Here is a 19,041-nt window from a genome sequence, read left to right on the forward strand (position 1 = left end):
TCTTGGCCTCTAATCACCAGTTCCTATACTTATGTTCTTTTTTTCTCTCTCTCTTTCTGTGTGTGTGTGTGTGTGTGTGTGTGTGTGTGTGTGTGTGTATAACTCAGTGGTTCTCATTCTCTAGAGAACCCTGATTAGTATGGTCTTTTAGCTTTTTTCTTCTTTCTCAGGATGGGTTTTTTTTGTTTCTGCAAAAAATGCTGTTGGAATTTTGTTAGGTTTTCCATTGGTTCTGTGCATAGTATTGGTATACAACATTAAGTTTTCCAGTACACGAACATGGGCTGTCTTTCCGTTTTGTTGTTGTTTAGTTGCTAGGTTGTGACATACTCTTGCGACCTTATGGACTGTGTAGCCTGCCAGCCTCCTCTGTCCATGGGATTTTCCAGGCAAGAATACTGGAGTAAGCTGCCATTTCTTTCTCCAGGGGATCTTTCCTACTCAGGCATTGAACCCACATCTGCATTGGCAGGAGGATTCTTTACTGCTGAGCCACCAGGGAAGCCCATCTTTCCATTTATCTATGTATTTAATTTCTTGTAGAAATGTGCAGTTTTTAGTGTTTAGGTCTGTTATCTTGTTGGTCAGGTTTACTCTTTAGTCTCCATTTTGGATTGTTCACTGTTGCTGTATAGAAATGTAACTGATTTGTGTGTGTGTTGATTTTGTATCTTAAAACTTTGCTGAATTCGTCTACTCTTAATGTTTTTTTGTGTGGGATCTTTAGAGTATTCTGCATATGAGATCATCTGTAAATAGAGGTGGTTTACTTCTTCCTAATTTAGATGCCTTTTATTTCTTTTTGTTGCTGAATTGCTCTGGCTAACTTTTCCAGTACTATATTGAAAAGAAGTGGTGAGAGAAAGCATCTTTGTCTTTCCTTTTAAGTATCATATTAGCTATAGGCTGTTCATATATGGCCTTTATTTTGTTGAAGTAGTATAGTTTCCATCTATACCTACTTTTTTGAGAGTTTATATCATGAAAGCATTTATGAAATGCTTTTTTTGCATTAGTTGAGATTATCATTTGGTTATTTTCCTTCATTCTGTTAATATGACTCATTACTTTTATCAATTTTCATAAATTGAATTATCCTTGCAATGCAGGATTAAATCCCACTTGGTCATGGTGTATGATCCTTTCAACATGCTGCTGAATTCATTTCACTAGTATTTTGTTGAAAATATTTGCATCAACACCACGTTCATAAGGGATGTTGGTCTGTAATTTTCTTGTAGTGTCTTTTTCTGGCTTTAGTATCAGAGCATTACTAGCTTCACAGAATAAAGAAATTTTTTTGGAAAAGTTTAAGAAGAAATGTTCTTCTCAAGATAAATGGTGAAATTCAACAGTGAAGCCATTAGGTGTAGGGCATTTTTAGAATTTTTCTCCTAGGCCAAGAGGTTTTTGATTACTGATTCAATCTCTATAATGGTTATATGTCTATTCAGGTTTTCTGTTTCTTCATGTTGTTTTGGTTGGTTGTATGTTTCTAGGAATTTATCCCTTACTTTCAAGATACCCAGTTTATTGGTGTACAGTTATTCATACTAATCTCTTATAATTCTTTTTATTTTTGTGGCATTGGTTGTAATGTGTTCCCTCTTTCATTTCTGATTTTATTTTATTTTTTTCCATTTATTTTTATTAGTTGGAGGCTAATTACTTTACAACATTGCAGTGCTGATTTTATTTTAATCTTTTTTTCTTAATTAGCTAAGGGTTTGTCAATTCAATTGATCTTAAGAAACCAACTCAACTTTGTTGGTTTTTTTCCTATTCTCGATGGTTATCTCTACTTTATGCATTATTTCCTTCCTTCTAGCTTTGGGTTTAGTTTGTTCTTTGTCTAGTTCCCTGAGAGTGGAACACATTTTAAAAAGTTGTTTAATAGCCTTTAGAATAGCAGCAAAGTTGCATTTATCATAGTTAAAAGGGATCAGTTTTCCACAATATGCAGAGGCCCACAGTGTTTGTTTTCACCTCGCTCTCTCTCTTTTCTCCCTAACTTTTGGGCTTGACTTCTGTCGTGCAGTGGAGCACAAACAAGCTGCTGTTCCCGATATGCACCCGGCACACACCTCCCTGTGGAGCTGTTACCCTCCCTCACTAGAGCCTCCTTCGTCTCTTGCTGTCAAAATAATATCACTGTTCTTCTCAGACTCTGACATTTGAAGTTATTTGTTCTGAAAACATACATGAGTGTGATAGATAGAATAATGACCCCCCCCAAAATGTCTGTCTTGTAGTCCCTGGGCTCCGTGAATATGTAGGGTTACATGGCAGAGAGAAATTAAGTTTGTTAGTCAGCTCACTTTGAGTTGGAGAAGTTATCCTGGATTATCCAGATGGTCCCAGTGTAATCACGGGGATCTTTAGACAGGAGCGAGGGAAGCAGAGGAGTCAGTCACAGAGAGGTGTGAAGATGCGGTGCTCATGGCTTTGTACTCGGAGGAACGGGACTATAAGCCAAAGAATGCACATGGCCTCCAGAAGCTGGAAAAGGCAAGGGAATGAATTCTTAAGAACCTCTGAAAAGAACGTGAACACCTTGCCTTTTGACTCAGTGAGACCCATTTTTGGATTTCTGTAAGATGAGAGATTTGCGTTGCTTTAAGCCATTAGTTTTGTGGTTTATTTGCTGTAGCAACAAAAGGAAATGAATACAATAAGTTAGTTAAAGATTTAGATCCATTCATGAATGTTGATGTCACAGTGTGTAGCCAGTAAGCTCTAGGTTGAGCTGAAGGCCACCTCTCACTTCTAAGAGCAGAGCCACCAAGGTTGTAGTGTCATCATCCTGAATGAGGAGAGCTCTATAAATTAGTCATGCCAGAAAAGAAAGTTTTTTATCTAATGAGGAAACTATCTCCAGATTTCAGTTAGTTCATCAGTAACAGTCTTTTAAAAATTGTCACTTAATTAGTATATCGTAGTAAAAGCCTGTATTTATTGCTTGTTTAAACGTGTGCAGTATTGCTATCGCAATTTAGAAGTGATAACTTGTACAAGTTCTCAGACTACTAAGTATAACCAGAATTCAGACTCAAGTCTTTCTGTTTCTAAAGCCTGCTCTCTTATCCAGTATATAATATAGAGAAGCAGCATCAGAGTGCCGTGCTCATGTACCTCATAGAAAAGGACCGCCCACTTCTCTGCTGCCAGCTGAGGGGCCGAGGACACAGGCCTTGGGTGCTGGAGCACTGTCTTCTAGCCTCGGTGATGTGGTACCCTCGGAGCACCGCTGCCTTCCCCCAGTGCTGTGCCTGCCTGCATCTCTGCCCCTCCTCGGTTGTGGAGTGCATGCTTTCTCAAGAGCTTGTGGGAAGTATTGTTACTTCTCACAAGTAGTATTGTAGTATTACTCAGAGCCACACAATTGTGAATCTCTTTTTGAGACTTTGTTTTGATTAGTATATTAGGCTGCTGGTACTCAGGCATCTAAATTAACAAAGGCTGAGACAAGAACAATTGCTTTCTCTCACATACATGTCCTATTCTCTGAGGTATTCAGGGCTGAGATACTGTCTCTTTATTCTTCTGTGCCTGGGGTATTGCCCTTGGCTGCATGGTCTGAGATGGTGCATCACCAAAATTACCTTCCAGCCCATAGAAAAAAGAAGGCATGTTAAGGAAGTGACCTGGACATGGTACACTTCAGCTCTTGCATTGGCCAGAACTTAGCTGCAATGAGACTTAAGAATTTGGCTTTTAGTACCCAGGCAGCAGCTTAGAATGCTGTCACCTTGGCAAGGAGGGAAGCTAGGTTTAGGTGTAGCCAGCAGGCTTTGCACATCAGGCAGATTGGTTCTCACTTTTCTGGTTAAACTCTTAGTTAGGCGTTGGCTATTCTGTTACAGCAGGGTGCCCTCACCTGTTGTTGAAAGGGAAAAGCTGTTAAGACAAGTACTTCACAATCCTGTGTGTATGTATGTATGTGTACACAGAAGTCTGGGAGATTACTTACAGCTTTTAAACTCAGGATGAATAAGGACAGATTTTACTTTTCTTTCTTTTTTCTTTATTTTTAGTATTATTCGGCTGAGTCAAGTCTTAGTTGCGTCATGCGGGATCTCTCATTGAGGCGCACAGGCTCTCCAGTTTTGGCACACAGGCTCCAGAGTGCTCTGGCTCAGTAGTTGTGGCTTGTGGGCTTAGTTGCTCTGTGGCATGTGGGATCTTAATTCCCCAACCAGGGATGGAAACCATGTCCCCTGCATTGCAAACTGAATTCTTTAACCACTGGGCCACCAGGGAAGTTCGAGTTTTTACTGTTCTTTGCTTTTCTGTATGTTGATTTAAGTGGGGAAAATCAGGGCTGTTTCGTTTTCAAAGTGAGGGGACCTTGTTTTGACCAAATTATGTAGCGTGGACTGTTGGGACCCTGGTCCTTTTTTCCGTATGGTAATTCTGAAAATGTTTATGAGGAGCCCCCTAGCAGAGCTTCTGGGATATAGTGTCCTTTCTAGGTTATGTGTCCTTACTCTATTCCCAGTTGTCTATAGATAATCGCCTGAGGGTCTGCTGAGGCCCAGCCTCGGCAAACAGTACACTGTGGCCCATCAGGCCCAGGTGGAGAGAGCCGTCTTTGGATATCAAGTGAACGCAGACCTAAAGCTTGCTCTGAGAAGGTCCCTTGGTACCACTGGCGTCATTGGTATTAGGCCTTTGTTATCAGTCACTGAGACCTTTATGTTCTTACACTCTTTGAAGAGCAGATTGAATGCTCCTTTTATCCCGTCAGACTTAATTTTATAAATCAGTAAAACTGTAAGTACTTGATAAGGGTTTTTAAAAACCTAATTTGTTCTTCCTTTTCCTTTCTGGAGAGTTCAGTCTAGAGTCATTAGTTAAGGCTGAGCAAGGGTAGGAATCTGCAAGGGAGACGAGCGATGGGCGTACAGGGAAGGGGTTGGGGACAGTAGCCGTGTCACAGGCTTTTTTTGTGGAGCACAGGCTCTAGGTGTGAGGGCATTCATTATTGGTTGTAGCACGCCGGCATCAGTAGTTGTGGCTCGTGGGCTCTAGAGCACATGCTCAGTGGTTGTGGCACGCGCACTTAGTTACTCTGTGGCATGTGGAATCTTCCCAGACCAGGGATCAAACCTGTGTCCCCTGTATTGGCAGGCGAATTCCTATCCACTGTGCCACCAGGGAAGTCCTGCAGTCCCTTTTTGTAGGAGAAACAGACTAAATTCTTCATCAGTTTACTCTCAAATGGTTCAGAAAAAACAGTTTTTGTACTATGCTTGAAATGTTTATGTTAATACAAAAAGCTTTTAAAAATTAAATACACATGACTGAAACATGAGTCTTAGCAAGCATGGTGTTCTTCATAGTTGTTACTTACCCTCTTATACATCTAGGATGAGTTTTATTTACCCCTGAGGGGAAATTGAAAAAACTAGTTGCTTAGATAATTTTTCAGAAGGTTTACATGTCTCGTGGAACTTTTGAAAAAATCCAGAAGAAATAATAATAAACATCCATGAACCAAAACCCAACTTAAGATGTTATTATAACTACCTTTAAAATGTCCTCTTCCCTCCGAGAGATAACCATTATCCTGAATTTTGTGTTTATCATTCCCATGCCTTTTTAAAAAAATAGTTCTGTCATGTTTGTTCATGTATTATGCTCTTTTATCTTTGTTAAGCTCCTTGTGCCAAGGGCCTCATCTTTTTCTTTTGTAACTTAAGTACTTGATGTTAGAGCACCATATATACTAGGCACTTGATAACACTTGGCAGAGAAAGTTCTGTGGTCACTACCTGAAGAAGGACAGTCTATTTTGTAAGTTTATAAAATGCTTTGAAGCATGCCTGTTTTTTTGAACCCCACAAAAGGTAAGTCATTTTCATTTGCAGAAGATACCATTGGCATGGGTTTAGTATTGGTTCCCTAAATCTTAAGTATTTAGCATATAAAAGACCATTACAGATAATAAATTTAGGGGTTTTTTTAAATCACTAATATATATTTTGAAAAGGACATGTGTATTCGTCTTACTTTTGTTATTCCCTCTCAGTTCCGATCATGGGAGTAAGTCTAATATGCTCTGTCACTTAGGAGTGTTGGGCATTACCACAGATAGTTTTGAGACATAATGTTTTATGGGCTTTTGATTATTACTTTTTAAAAATCGTTAAATTATTGACAGAAATCAACCAGACTATTATGAAGTGGTTTCTCAGCCCATTGACTTGATGAAAATCCAACAGAAACTAAAAATGGAAGAGTACGATGATGTTAATCTGCTTACTGCTGACTTCCAGCTGCTTTTTAACAATGCAAAGGCCTATTATAAGGTAAGAAAACATCAAATTCGGAAGATATCCAGTTTGATAATTGTGTGGCTTTTTAGTATTTATCAGTCTGATGGGTAAGTAGTGATTTTTCATTTGATAGTTTGAGTTTGTATTTCTCTTCTTAGTAAAGCAACTGAAGATTAATATGATTATGAACCACTGTTGTTTCTTCTGTGTCTGCTCAAATCTTTTACCCCTTTGTCTCTTGGGTGGTTTGTCATTTTCATGTTTATTTTTAGAAATTTTTTTGTTTTAAGTGCTAATCCTTTTTTGGTTATATGTGTTGCAAATATCCTTTCCCACAATGTGGCTGTTTTTTCACTTTTTTTGTTTGTTTTTTTGCTTTTTAACTCTTTGTGATATCTTTTGATGAGCAGAAGTTTTTAAAAATTTTATTTTAATATAGTCAGATTTCTTAGTCTTTAATTTGGTGTTTTATCCTTCTTTGTGTCTTATTTCAGAAATCTCTCCTCCACAAAGATTGTAAAGATATTCTTTTCTCCTAACAGTTTAATAGTTTTGCCTTTCGTATATATGCCTTTAGTGTACCTGTGATTGAGTGTGTCTCCTGTGAGGTAGGGATTTGTTTATCCCACAGGTAAAAGCTGCACCTTGAAATGGCCTTTCACTTCACATTTGCCTGTGCTGTTACTGCTGGCTTTGCTTCCAGGTGCTATGGGTCTCTTTCTGGTCTTTATTGTGTTCCTCTTATTCTGGCCAGTTTATCTAAAACTAGGCTATTCTGTATCTACCTTAATTTCTTTGATTTTGTAATTTTCTTGTCTGGAAGAGAAACTGTTTTGATTATTCTTGGCCCTTTCCTTATACTTTTTAATATTAGTGTGTTAAGTTAACAGGCACCAAAAATTGTTTGAATTTGTATTGGAATTGCATTGATTCTCTAGATTGTGTTTTGGAGAGTTGACATGATTATGATGTTTATTATTCCAGTCTGTAAATTTGGTACATCTTCATTTATTTGTCTTCTTAGCAAAGTTTTAAATGTTTTTCCATTTAGATTCTGTAAAAATACTGTTAAATTAATTCTTAATGCTGTGTGTATATATTTTTTCTTGAGATATAATTCACATACTCTTTTAAAGTGCAGAATTTGGGGAGGGGGTTTAATATATTTGAAAGTTGTGCAACCATCATCACTGTCAAACTCCAAAATTTTTTCATTACACCAAAAAGAAAACCATGCCCATCAACAAGCATAACTTCATTTCCCCCTCTCCTAGCTTCTAGCTACCGCAATCTACTTTCCTTTTGTATGGACGTCCCTTTTCAGGGCTTTGCATATAAGTGGAATCCTGAACTGTATGGCCTTTGATGACTAGCTTTTTTCACTGTGCACAATTTTTTCAAAGTTCATTCTTGTCATAACGTTTATTGGTACTTAGTTCCTTTTTCTTTATAGCTGAATAATATTCCATTATATGAATACGTATCATATTTTGTTTGTGTCTTAGTTGACGTACATTTGGGTTGTTTCTGATTTAACAATAGTGAATAAAGTTGCTATAAATTTTGTGACTATATAGCAAGAGTGCTGTTCATTGGGTACAGTACACTGCATGTGTCCATTGGATCTAGCTTTTAATTATGTTGCTGATATCATTTATATCCTGATTTATCTGCATGAACTATTTTCCAAATGATGTGCTTTAAAATCCAACTGATGATAGATTTGTGTATTTCTCCTTATTAGCCATGTTGATTTTTTCTTTATATATTTTGAAAGTGTGCAAATAGGAGCATACAAGTTGAAAGTTGTTGTATGTCCTAGTACATTGTTTTTGCACTATGTAGTAGCTTTCTTTATGTTAATATTGTCTTTTTTGAATTTTGTTTTATCTGATATTATTACATGTAAAGTAATATCACCTTTATTTTTGTGTTCACCTTATTTTTTCCATTCTCTTACTTCCAACCTCTTCATATCTTTTTAATACTAGTGTATCTCTTGCAAGCCCCATATAATTGAATTTCTGTTAATCTAGTTGATGCTCTTCACCTTTTTACTGAAGCATTTCATCTCTTTAGTTTTAGTAATTATTACATTTGGCTGTATTCCTATCATTTAAATTTCTACTTTCTATTTATCTCATTTTGTAATTTTTTTCTTTTTTTGTTTCTCTCTCTGCCTTGTTTTGGGTTTTTTTTCCCCTTCATTTTTTTCTTGGTTTTATTTTGTTTTTAATTTCTTCTATAATTTGAAAATTGTCAGATCCATTAATAATATGTTAGTTCTTATCCAAAAAGTTCTAATATGCATAATTAATTTTTCAAAGTCAAATATTAATCAGTATTTTAAACATCCTTCTACTTAAAATAATGTAACTGATCTTTTTATTTATGCTACTGATGTTTTGTATTTTAGTTCTATTGTGACAAATTTTTAATCCCATAAAATAATGTTATTTTTATATAGTCAGTATTTTTACTCACAAACATACTGCTCTCTTTATTCTTCATTCTTATATTGCTATTGAAAAGTCATCTGTCAGTATAACTGTACTTCTCTTGAAGGTTATCTGTCTTTTCTTTCTGACTATCTTAATTATCCCCTTTTTGTCTTTATACTCCACAGTTTCAGTGTGATGTGTGTAGATAATGATTATCTTCTTATTTATAGAATTTGGGGGTTGTAGATCTTTCTAAATCTTTGGGTTGGTGTTTTTCATCAGTTCTGGCAAGTTTTCAGCTGTATGTCTTTGTATATTGCCCTTGCCCCATTCTCTCTTCTCCTTGTAGGACTCTGATTGGATGTTATATTAGATTTTCCTTAGGTTTCCATTTCTCTTAACTTTATGTAGATCCCTTTTATTGTGTCAGTATTGCTTTTTAGGTAATATCTTTAGTTCTTATGTTTTTGTTTGAAATCTGCTCTTAAACTAATCTGCTGAGTTTTTACATTTTAATGTTTATATTTTCCTTATTTTGGAAGTAGTTTCTTTTGAGGGAATTGCTTGTATCTTCAATCCTATTATTTCTTTAAACATATTTAACATACTTACTTTTTATTCTATAGTAGATAATTTAATATCTGAATTACTTACATGTGTGTTTTTGCTGTCATTTCTGCTTGCTTTCTCTTGTGACTCTTAGTCTTATGTGTTTCATCAATTTTGACTATGAGCTTATATTTCTTAGAGACTGTGGAGATTCTTAGGCTGAGGTTGAAGTTCTTCTGGAGAAGATTTGTTGCTTATCTCAGGTTGCTTAAGCCTGTCTTTGTTAGGACTAGCTTATGATGAAGCGTTCTCAGAGGAGAGTTATCTCATGCCTCTCCTCTCCCTGCAGTGCCGTGGGTTGAGCTGGGTGGAGGTTGAGGTGGGTGGTCTTCTTTGTTCCCTGGCAGCACAAAAACTGACTGGTTTTTAATTCCCAGTTACGCTGCAGCCATAGCCTTTGAAGTCCCAGCTGATGGTGGAGCCTGGCCTTTATCTCTTGTCCTTGCAGCCTCAAAGGCATTTGAAAGCTAAAGCTCTTGAAAACTGTAAGCATCTTGTCTTATAGGTAGCCTCAAGGTAAACATTGGCTTCAGTGTTTTGCTTGCTTATACAGAGTCCTACTTTTACCCTGTTCTTGCTTTTGTGAACATTGCTTATTCCTTATTGGCAGCACGTGGATGCATTTTTAAAGATTTACTGTTTTACATTTTACATTGCATCCAGCATTGTTCTTACTGGAAAGTTTTAGTTCGTTTATCCCCACTACCCTTCAGGAAAAGAAAATATTCAAATAAGGTATTAAATAGTTGAAGAATAGAAATGAAAATCAAGACAGTCATTAGCTTCTCTCATTTAGACTTGTATCCCTTAAATTGGGTCTTATCCTTTAAATTGTCTTTCTTAGTGTATTAGTAATCAGTTCAGTTCAGTCGCTCAGTCGTGTCCAACTCTTTGCCACCCCATGAACCCCAGCACCCCAGGCATCCCTGTCCATCTCCGACTCCCGGAGTTTACCCAAAGTCATGTCCTTTGAGTCCGTGATGCCATCCAACCATCTCATCCTCTGCCCTCCCCTTCTCCTCCTGCCTTCAATCTTTTCCAACATCAGGGTCTTTTCAAATGAGTCAGCTCTTCACATCAGGTGGCCAAAATATTGGAGTTTCAGCTTCAACATCAGTTCTTCCAGTGAACACCCAGGACTGATATCCTTTAGGATGGACTGGTTGGATCTCCTTGCAGTCCAAGGGACTCTCAAGAGTCTTCTCCAGCACCACAGTTCAAAAGCATCAATTCTTCGGCACTCAGCTTTCTTTATAGTCCAACTCTCACATCCATAGATGACCACTGGAAAAACCGTAGCCTTGACTAGATGGACCTTTGTTGGCAAAGTAATGTCTCTGCGTTTTAACATGCTGTCTAGGTTGGTCACAACTTTCCTTCTAAGGAGTAAGCGTCTTTTAATTTCATGGCTTCAATCTACATCTGCAGTGATTTTGGAGCCACCCAAAATAAAGTCAGCCACTGTTTCCACTGTTTCCCTTCTATCTGCCATGAAGTGATGGGACTGGATGCCATGATCTTCGTTTTCTGAATGTTGAGCTTTAAGCTGACTTTTTCACTCTCCTCTTTCACTTTCATCAAGAGGCTCTGTAGTTCTTCTTCACTTTCTGCCATAAGGGTGGTGTCATCTGCATGTCTGAGGTTATTGATATTTCTCCAGGCAATCTTGATTCTAGCTTGTGCTTCATCCAGCCCAGTGTTTCTCATGATGTACTCTGCATATAAGTTAAATAAGCAAGGTGACAATATACAGCTTTGATGTACTCCTTTTCCTATTTGGACCCAGTCTGTTGTTCCATGTCCAGTTGTAACTCTTACTTCCTGACCTGCATACAGGTTTCTCAGGTGGTCTGGTGTTACCATCTCTTTCAGAATTTTCCATAGTTTATTGTGATCCACACAGTCAAAGGCTTTGGCATAGTCAATAAAGCAGAGATAGATGTTTTTCTGGAACTCTGTTGCTTTTTTCGTGATCCAGCGGATGTTGGCAATTTGATCTCTGGTTCCTCTGCCTTTTCTAAAACCAGCTTGAACATCTGGAAGTTCACAGTTCACGTATTGCTGAAGCCTGGCTTGGAGAATTTTGAGCATTACTTTGCTAGTGTGTGAGATGAGTGCAATTGTGCGGTAGTTTGAACATTCTTTGGCATTGCCTTTCTTTGGGATTGGAATGAAAACTGACCTTTTTCAGTCCTGTGGCCACTGCTGAGTTTTCCAAATTTGCTGGCATATTGAGTGCAGCACTTTCACAGCATCATCTTTTAGGATTTGAAATAGCTCAACTGGAATTCCATCACCTCCACTAGCTTTGTTTGTAGTGATGCTTCCTAAGGCTCACTTGACTTCACATTCCAGGATGTCTGGCTCTAGGTGAGTGATCACACTATTGTGATTATTTGGGTGGTGAAGATCTTTTTTGTACAGTTCTTCTGTGTATTCTTGCCACCTCTTCTTAATATCTTCTGCTTCTGTTAGATTCATACCATTTCTGTCCTTTATTGAGCCCATCTTTGCATGAAATGTTCATGCAAAGTGTATTAGTAATAATTACCCTTAATTTAGCAAATTATTTATCTTCTTCAAGGCTTTCTGTAATGAGATAGGACATAAATAGAATTAACAAAATGATTTGATTTCAGAATGACTTTAAAACATACACTTAGCTCTCCAGAAGAGAATTGAGGCCCATGCATCATTTACTTACAAGAATTTTAAAATTTGTGATAGTTTTCAAAGTTATATCTTAGCATAGCAGTCTGTTGGAACAGGATGCTTTAAAAATAGTCACTGATTTCTAATAAAATGCTAAGTGATATCTTTTCCTCTTCTCTTTGCTAATGTACAGCCAGATTCTCCTGAATATAAAGCTGCTTGCAAACTCTGGGATTTGTACCTTCGAACAAGAAATGAGTTTGTTCAGAAAGGAGAAGCAGATGACGAAGATGATGATGAAGACGGGCAAGATGGTCAAGGCACAGTGACGGAAGGAGTATGTGTGCCACCGGAATGGGTGATGGATCAGCTGTAGGGAGATTGACAAGGCCCCTGCTTGTGATTTCTTATGGCCACTGTGGCAGCTAGGCTTTCTATGCAGTTGTGTTGGTAACTGGAAGGGTAAACAGACACACAGCCAGAGAGCCCCACTTCAATTACAAGGGATCCTAGGACATCCAGTGTTGTTAGATTGACGTATTATGTAAATGCAGGCTGTGTTGTGATTGAAAGTTGCTAAGTTGATGGAATCATCTTAGGAATAGTTTTGTGGGTTAGGTTGGCTTCTGTTCCTAGAACATGTCAAGTGTCTGCTTGCCTCTGGAATTTTGCAGTTGCTCGTACTTCTGCTTCCTTGGGCTCTGCCTGTGACTATCTCTTTTGCATTATTCTAACATCACTTAATGTAAACTGGGAGACTTTCCTAACCACTTTATCAGATTGTTTGCTCTCTGCTCCTCCTTTCCCATCATCATATCACGCTGTTGTGTGATCTTCGGTTTTTATCACTGTATGTGAAATAAGTGTTTAGTATTAGTATATGTGTTTACTTTCTGTCTTCCTCAAGTAGAATGATAGCTCCAAAAAGCTATCACCTTGTTCACCTGTTTAGACATCTAGACTCTGCCTGACATGTAGGGACTGAAAAAATACTTGCTGAATGAGCACACATGTTTAAAAAGAGGAAAAAGAACAGTAAAAGGAATTGCATCTCTCTTCTGCAACTTTAAATAGTAAGACATCCAGATAATAAGTTTTGTGAATGTATTCATACACCCTGCTGCCTTTGTCATTTGCAACACATTTCCAGAGTAATTGGTTGGGCTAGGAGGAGAGGAATCTTGGCTGTAGGACATAATTCTCCTCTTTGAAGCTAACTCTGGTGTTATATTTTAACTAGTAAGTAAATGACTTAAATATGAGTGTTCTAGTCTGCTTTCATCAGTGTTACATTGATTCTTCTCTAAGCTATGTGGTTGGGGAGTCTCAGCTAATCACTTGTCTTGGATGTTGAATATTTATTGTGAGTCTAGAGTGTGGTATTCTTGAAAATTGTACTTAATATAAGTATTGTTTAGAAGTTGCTCTTTTGAATTGGCTTTAAAATGCTGTTTAATATCAGCATTCACTTTATGATTTTTCTTATTCCTTTCTTCTCTCATTCCTCATACCCCCGTACTCCCAGTCTTCTCCAGGTTACTTGAAGGAGATCCTGGAGCAGCTTCTTGAAGCCATAGTTGTAGCCACAAATCCATCAGGACGTCTCATTAGTGAACTTTTTCAGAAGCTGCCTTCTAAAGTGGTAAGTGATGCAGTTAAAGACAAGTGGATTAAAATGTTGATTTTGTTCTTTTTTAAGTACTTCAGAAATTCTGTAACTTCTTAGTAAATAGAGTAAGGGTAATGGAAGGCATTAGAGGCAACCGAGAAATCCTCCTCATGGCCTCAGCAGTAAGCACATAGGATGTGTTCTGTCATTTTACTTCAGGAAAAGGTTATGGGTTTTTTGCGTGTGTTTTTGGTTTTATGATTGGGAATTCTTTTTGTTTGGTTTTCATTTTTGTGGTCGTAAAATATGCAATAATCTAAGATTTACCTTTAAACCAATTTAAGTATAAAGTTCAGTGGCATTAAGTGCATTCATATTATTGTGCAGCTGTCTCTACCATTTCTTTCCAGAACTTCTTCATCTTCCTGCCTATTAAACAGGAACTCCCTACTTTTCCCTCCTGCCAGTTCCTGGAAACCATAGTTCTGCTTCTCTGAATTTGACTACACGAAGTACCTCATTTAAGAGGAATCGTACAGTATTTGTTTGTTTGTGTCTGGCTTATTTCACTTAGCCTAGTATCTTCACGATTTATCCACGTTGTAGGTTTGTTTCTAAGATTCGTGATTCTTAAATGATAAAATAAGCACCTAAATTAAACCTTTTATTTATAAAAGAGAAGAAACATTCTCTGCTCAAGAATCAGAATGAGAGGAAGATAATTAAGTTCTTCCTGATGAGTATTCTTCTACCCCAACGTGGAAGAGGTTTTCTAGACCAGTGGAACCCTTTAAAAGTGTTAGAGCCCCATGTGTCTTCACACCCAAAGAGCAATTAACGTAGCTGATGTTCCAGTTTAGCTTTTGGAACTGCAAAAATTTCTATGACCTTCACATTCTTGTATTTCTAGATAAGGATGTACTTTCAGAAGTACTTCACTATACTTTACATACTTTTAGAAGTACTCCACTGTAACTCATTGTGAGCGTTTTCTCTTTAAGGACAAGGACTGAATTTCTTAAGGGTGAAGACTCTGACATATTTTCTTTTGTCATGTAGTTGGAACCCAGCATGTCAGAGGCTTGCAAGAAGTGTTTGTTGACTGACAGGTGGTGTGCAGCTTTACCCATCAGTCATCAGCAACACTAGTTGTAGGACAATTATGACATTAGAAATGAAGTGTATCTGAACACTGCTGTCTGAAGTGTGAATCTGCTTAGAAAAATATCCTGGTTATATCAGTCATATGTTTAAAATGTTAAGAAAAGAAAAACAATATGACAGTTCACAGTAAGTCAGACACGACTTAACACCTAAACAATTTTGCACCCTGACTTCTTATAGGTCCTTAGTATTTCATATGAAATAAGATATAATTGTGTTATAGATTACTGAATTAAAAGAGCTTATAATAAACTCTTTGAAAACCTTCTGCTTCATTTCCCCACATAGATATCTTGGGATCTTAAACATAAAATCGTGTGATCTGTAGATTTAGGAAATTTAGAAACGTTAAATTGTGGTGTATTAGTTACATAACCAAATACTAACTGTAAAGTCCTACAGCCATGCTCTTGGGTATCTCATGAAGCTTGTAAAAATCAAATGATTTCTGCTTCAAGTATAAAAAAAATATGCTGTACAACTGTGTCTTTAGCCTTTATCTCAAAAGCTGCTCAATTGATTAACAGATGATCAGTGTACTTCCTTGTTTTCTCATTAGCTGGATACTTTGACTTATTAAGCATGCTGGGTTTTGTTTTTCAGCAATATCCAGACTATTATGCAATTATTAAGGAGCCTATAGATCTCAAGACCATTGCCCAGAGGATACAGGTACGAAAGTGACCATATGTAGAAATATGTGGTTTAGGGCAGATTGGCCAATGGTCATTTTTTAGGCCCTTTAAAGAAAACAGAAGCAGGTGTTACTGTAAGTAGTTACTATTAATAGCAATATACTGTAAACAAATTAGAGGTGTTACTGAGTATAGCTTTGGAGGAATCAGCATAGCATCCCTTTTGCATTTTTTCTGTAGGAAGGAAAGCAAAATTTTCGTTGACTTGAGTGTTTTATAGTTTTAGTAAGTTTTGCTCTCAGGACAGAAATTAAAGCACATTGGTCATGGACATTTTCAATTGTGAAAGGTATATTGTCATGAGAGGTTTGTTGTTTATTTTTATTGGCTTCCAAATAGTCTTAGGATATTTCAGAGTAAAAGTTACCTACAACAAACATTAAAAGTGTAAGGTTAGTGAAAATGCTTTGTTCTCTTTTTGTGTCCCCCTTCCTGTGTCTTCAGCAGTAATAGATAGAATTGCTATGTGTTAGCTAGTTAATTCTTGTAACACCTCTGTGAGGAAGATACTGTTATTTACAGATAAGGAAACTAAAACAGAGATGGTAAGTCACTTGCCTGAGTCATCAACTAATGAGAAGAGGTAGGATTTTTTTTTTTAAGGATTAGGATTTGAATCCAGAGAGTCTGACTCCAAAGTCTGTACTCTTTAATGATTAAGTTTTCATGAAACATTTAGAACAGTGGTTGGCACAGAGTAACCACTGTATATTTGATAAATAAAACAACTTTTACCTTATCTGATTTTTTTAAAAAAGTATAAGTTGTTTTTATGAGAATAATGTAGCTCTGGTTTTGATACCTATCTCAAAAACTTCTTTGTAAATGGATAGTAGTAATAGTCTATAAAAGAGAAGATGGCTTTATGTATTGTTCATATATGTACTTTCCAATAAAGTCTTAGAATATGGAGAGAGTTTAAAAATACATGAAGATTTTTTTTAAGGTTATGTTGCTTAACTGTCTTTAAGAGGAACTGCTATATTTTATTGTTTACTATAGAATGGAAGCTACAAGAGTATTCATGCAATGGCCAAAGATATAGATCTCCTAGCAAAAAACGCCAAAACTTACAATGAGCCTGGTTCTCAGGTATTCAAGGTTAGTTTTGTTGTTGCTTTCATTGATAAGAATACAGATTTTAATTTAGAGCCAATATTTTTGTATAAGAACCACATACCATACATTTTACCCAAAGTGTGTAATTCAATGACTTTTTTTTTTTTTTTGCACTGAATTTTTCTTTTTTTTTTTTTTTTTTAGGCTAATTACTTTACATCATTACAGTAGTTTTTGTTATACATTGAAATGAATTAGCCATTTAATGACTTTTAGTATATTCACTGAATTGTGTAGCCAGCACCACACTGAATTGTGTAGCCAGCACCACACTGAATTGTGTAGCCAGCACCACAGTGAATTAACAATTACTCTCCATTTCCTCCCAGTCTGCCTAATCTCCAGTCTATTTTCTATCTCTGTGCATTTACCTGTTTTCAACATTTCATATAAATGGAATCTTACAATTTGTAGTCTTTTGTGACTGGCTTCTTTCACTTAGCATCATGTTTTCAGGGTGTTCATTTTGTATCATGTATGTCTTTTTATTCCCAAATAGTATTCAGTTAAATCTATATATCATGTTTTAGTCACTCATTCATCAATTGCTAGGCATTTAAGTTGCTTCCACTTTTGGGCTATTATAAATAATGCTGCTGTGAACATTCATGTATAAGTTTTTATATGCACATGTATTTTCATTTTTATTGAATACATACGTTGGAATGAAATTGCTGGGCCAGATGGTAAACTGTATTTTTAACTTTTTTGAGGTTAAAATTGTTTTTAAATTGTTCTTAAAGCCACTGCACCTATATTCCCACTAGCAGTGTGCAAGTGTAATTTCTCCACATCCTCACCAATACTTGTTTCTGTTTTTGGTTTTGTTTTATTTCTAGTAAGTATGAAGTAGTATCTCATTATGGTTTTGATTAGCTTTTTTTTTCCTGGCCACTGCCCCATGATTGTAGTTCCCCCAGTGGCCACTGAACTTGGGGCTACCACAGTGACAACCCGGAATCCTAACCACTCGGCCACCAGGGAATCCCCTGATTAGCATTTTCTAATGATTAGTGATGTTGAACATCTATTCATGTGCATATTGGCCTTTCTTACACTTTGAAAAAAAATTTTCTGGTTTTTAGCACCCCTTTTAACTTGGGTTAACTGTCTTTTTATTGTTGAATTGTTACAGTTCTTTTTATCATATAAACAATAGACTTGACATATGATTAACAAATATTTTCTCCCATTCTATATACTGTGTTTTTGTTTTCATGATAATATCCTTTGACAAACAAAAGTTCTAATTTTGGGAATTCCTTGGCAGTCCAGTGATTAGGACACTGAACTTCCACTGCAGGGGTTTCAGTCTCTGGTTGGGAAACTAAGATCCCACATGTTGTCTGCTGCAGGACCCCCTACCCCACCTCACCCCATTCCCCCACCCCATCCCCCCACGCCCAAGGAAAAGCTTCTCAATTTTAATTAAGTTTTTAATTTTGATAAGCCCAATTTGTCTTGTTTTTTCTTAGATTTCTTGTGCTTTTATTGTCTTACCTAAGAAACGATTACCTAATCTAAGGCTGCAAAGATTTATACCTGTGTTTTCTTCTAAGAATTTTATTGTTCAAGCATTTACATTTAGATTTTTGAGCCATTTTGAATTAATTTTTATATACGCGAGGTAGGTGTGAGGTTGGAGTCCACATTCATCCAGTGCCTTATGTTAAAAAGACTATTCTTTCCCTGTTGAATTGTCCTGGCAACCCTGTTGAAAATCAGTTGACTGTAGATCCTTGGTTCTAATCCATTCATCTATGTTTCTTTTTGTTCCACACAAGATTAATTTTTGGTCCACTTTGTAGTTAAATATTGATATAGTCCCTTCATTTAAACCTCAGTGATATAAAAGTCAGTCTATATAGTATACAATGTGAAATGACTTTCATTGCTTTGCAGTTCTCTCCTAGAAGTTTTGTAGTCCTTCTACAAAATGAACTGTTGCTTGTAGAAATTTCTCAAATTAATAATTTATCACTGGAAACTTAGCAAAGGGTGCTCAGAAAATCTTTTGGGAATAAAGTCACTTAGATTTACGGAATGCTGACTCACTTAGTTGCTTTTGGTAGTTAATTTTCACTTTTATCTTGCATCTTTTAAGGAACTTTGAGTGAAAATGAAGAATTAAGTCCTTGTGTTGTTAATCCTTGATAAGACATTTGAGTAGTGTAGTACCAGTTGTTGACGCAGTTAAGAGTTTTGCTTTTTGGTCTGATTAATGGTCTTAAACTAAATTTTGGAGTGAAGGGAAACTTTGAATTTGATATATGCTATTAAGTTAAGCAGGTATATCCATCCAAAATTAATGTGCCTAGTCTTTAGTCTTAGAAGTATACTTTTGTTTCAACTTTTAGGTTAGTGTACACAGGTAGAGTCCATTGTATTCTCACCCCTATTTTTCCCTGTTCAACATTAGATCTTTATCTTTTAGCTGACTAATTGTGGAAGAGCTGAGAGGCTTCTCAACTTGT

The 19,041-nt window shown here is 36.6% G+C and overlaps 1 protein-coding gene across 35 annotated transcripts in view; it reads left to right on the forward strand.

The window, feature by feature from the left end:
• The window catches only part of PBRM1 (polybromo 1), a 103,023-nt gene that overhangs the window by 8,018 nt on the left and 75,964 nt on the right, over positions 1-19,041 (forward strand). For 34 of the 35 annotated variants that reach the window (XM_070455950.1, XM_070455940.1, XM_070455954.1 and 31 more), the window contains 5 exons: positions 6,164-6,311; positions 12,174-12,317; positions 13,506-13,622; positions 15,357-15,425; positions 16,451-16,549. In XM_070455950.1, coding sequence (XP_070312051.1) covers positions 6,164-6,311; positions 12,174-12,317; positions 13,506-13,622; positions 15,357-15,425; positions 16,451-16,549 — 577 coding nt within the window. Of the gene's footprint in view, positions 1-6,163; positions 6,312-12,173; positions 12,318-13,505; positions 13,623-15,356; positions 15,426-16,450; positions 16,550-19,041 lie in introns of those variants that run through there. The other variant, XM_070455972.1, reaches the window with a different exon arrangement.

Source organism: Odocoileus virginianus, chromosome 26, assembly GCF_023699985.2.
Source record: "Odocoileus virginianus isolate 20LAN1187 ecotype Illinois chromosome 26, Ovbor_1.2, whole genome shotgun sequence".
Taxonomy (NCBI): Eukaryota; Metazoa; Chordata; class Mammalia; order Artiodactyla; family Cervidae; genus Odocoileus; species Odocoileus virginianus.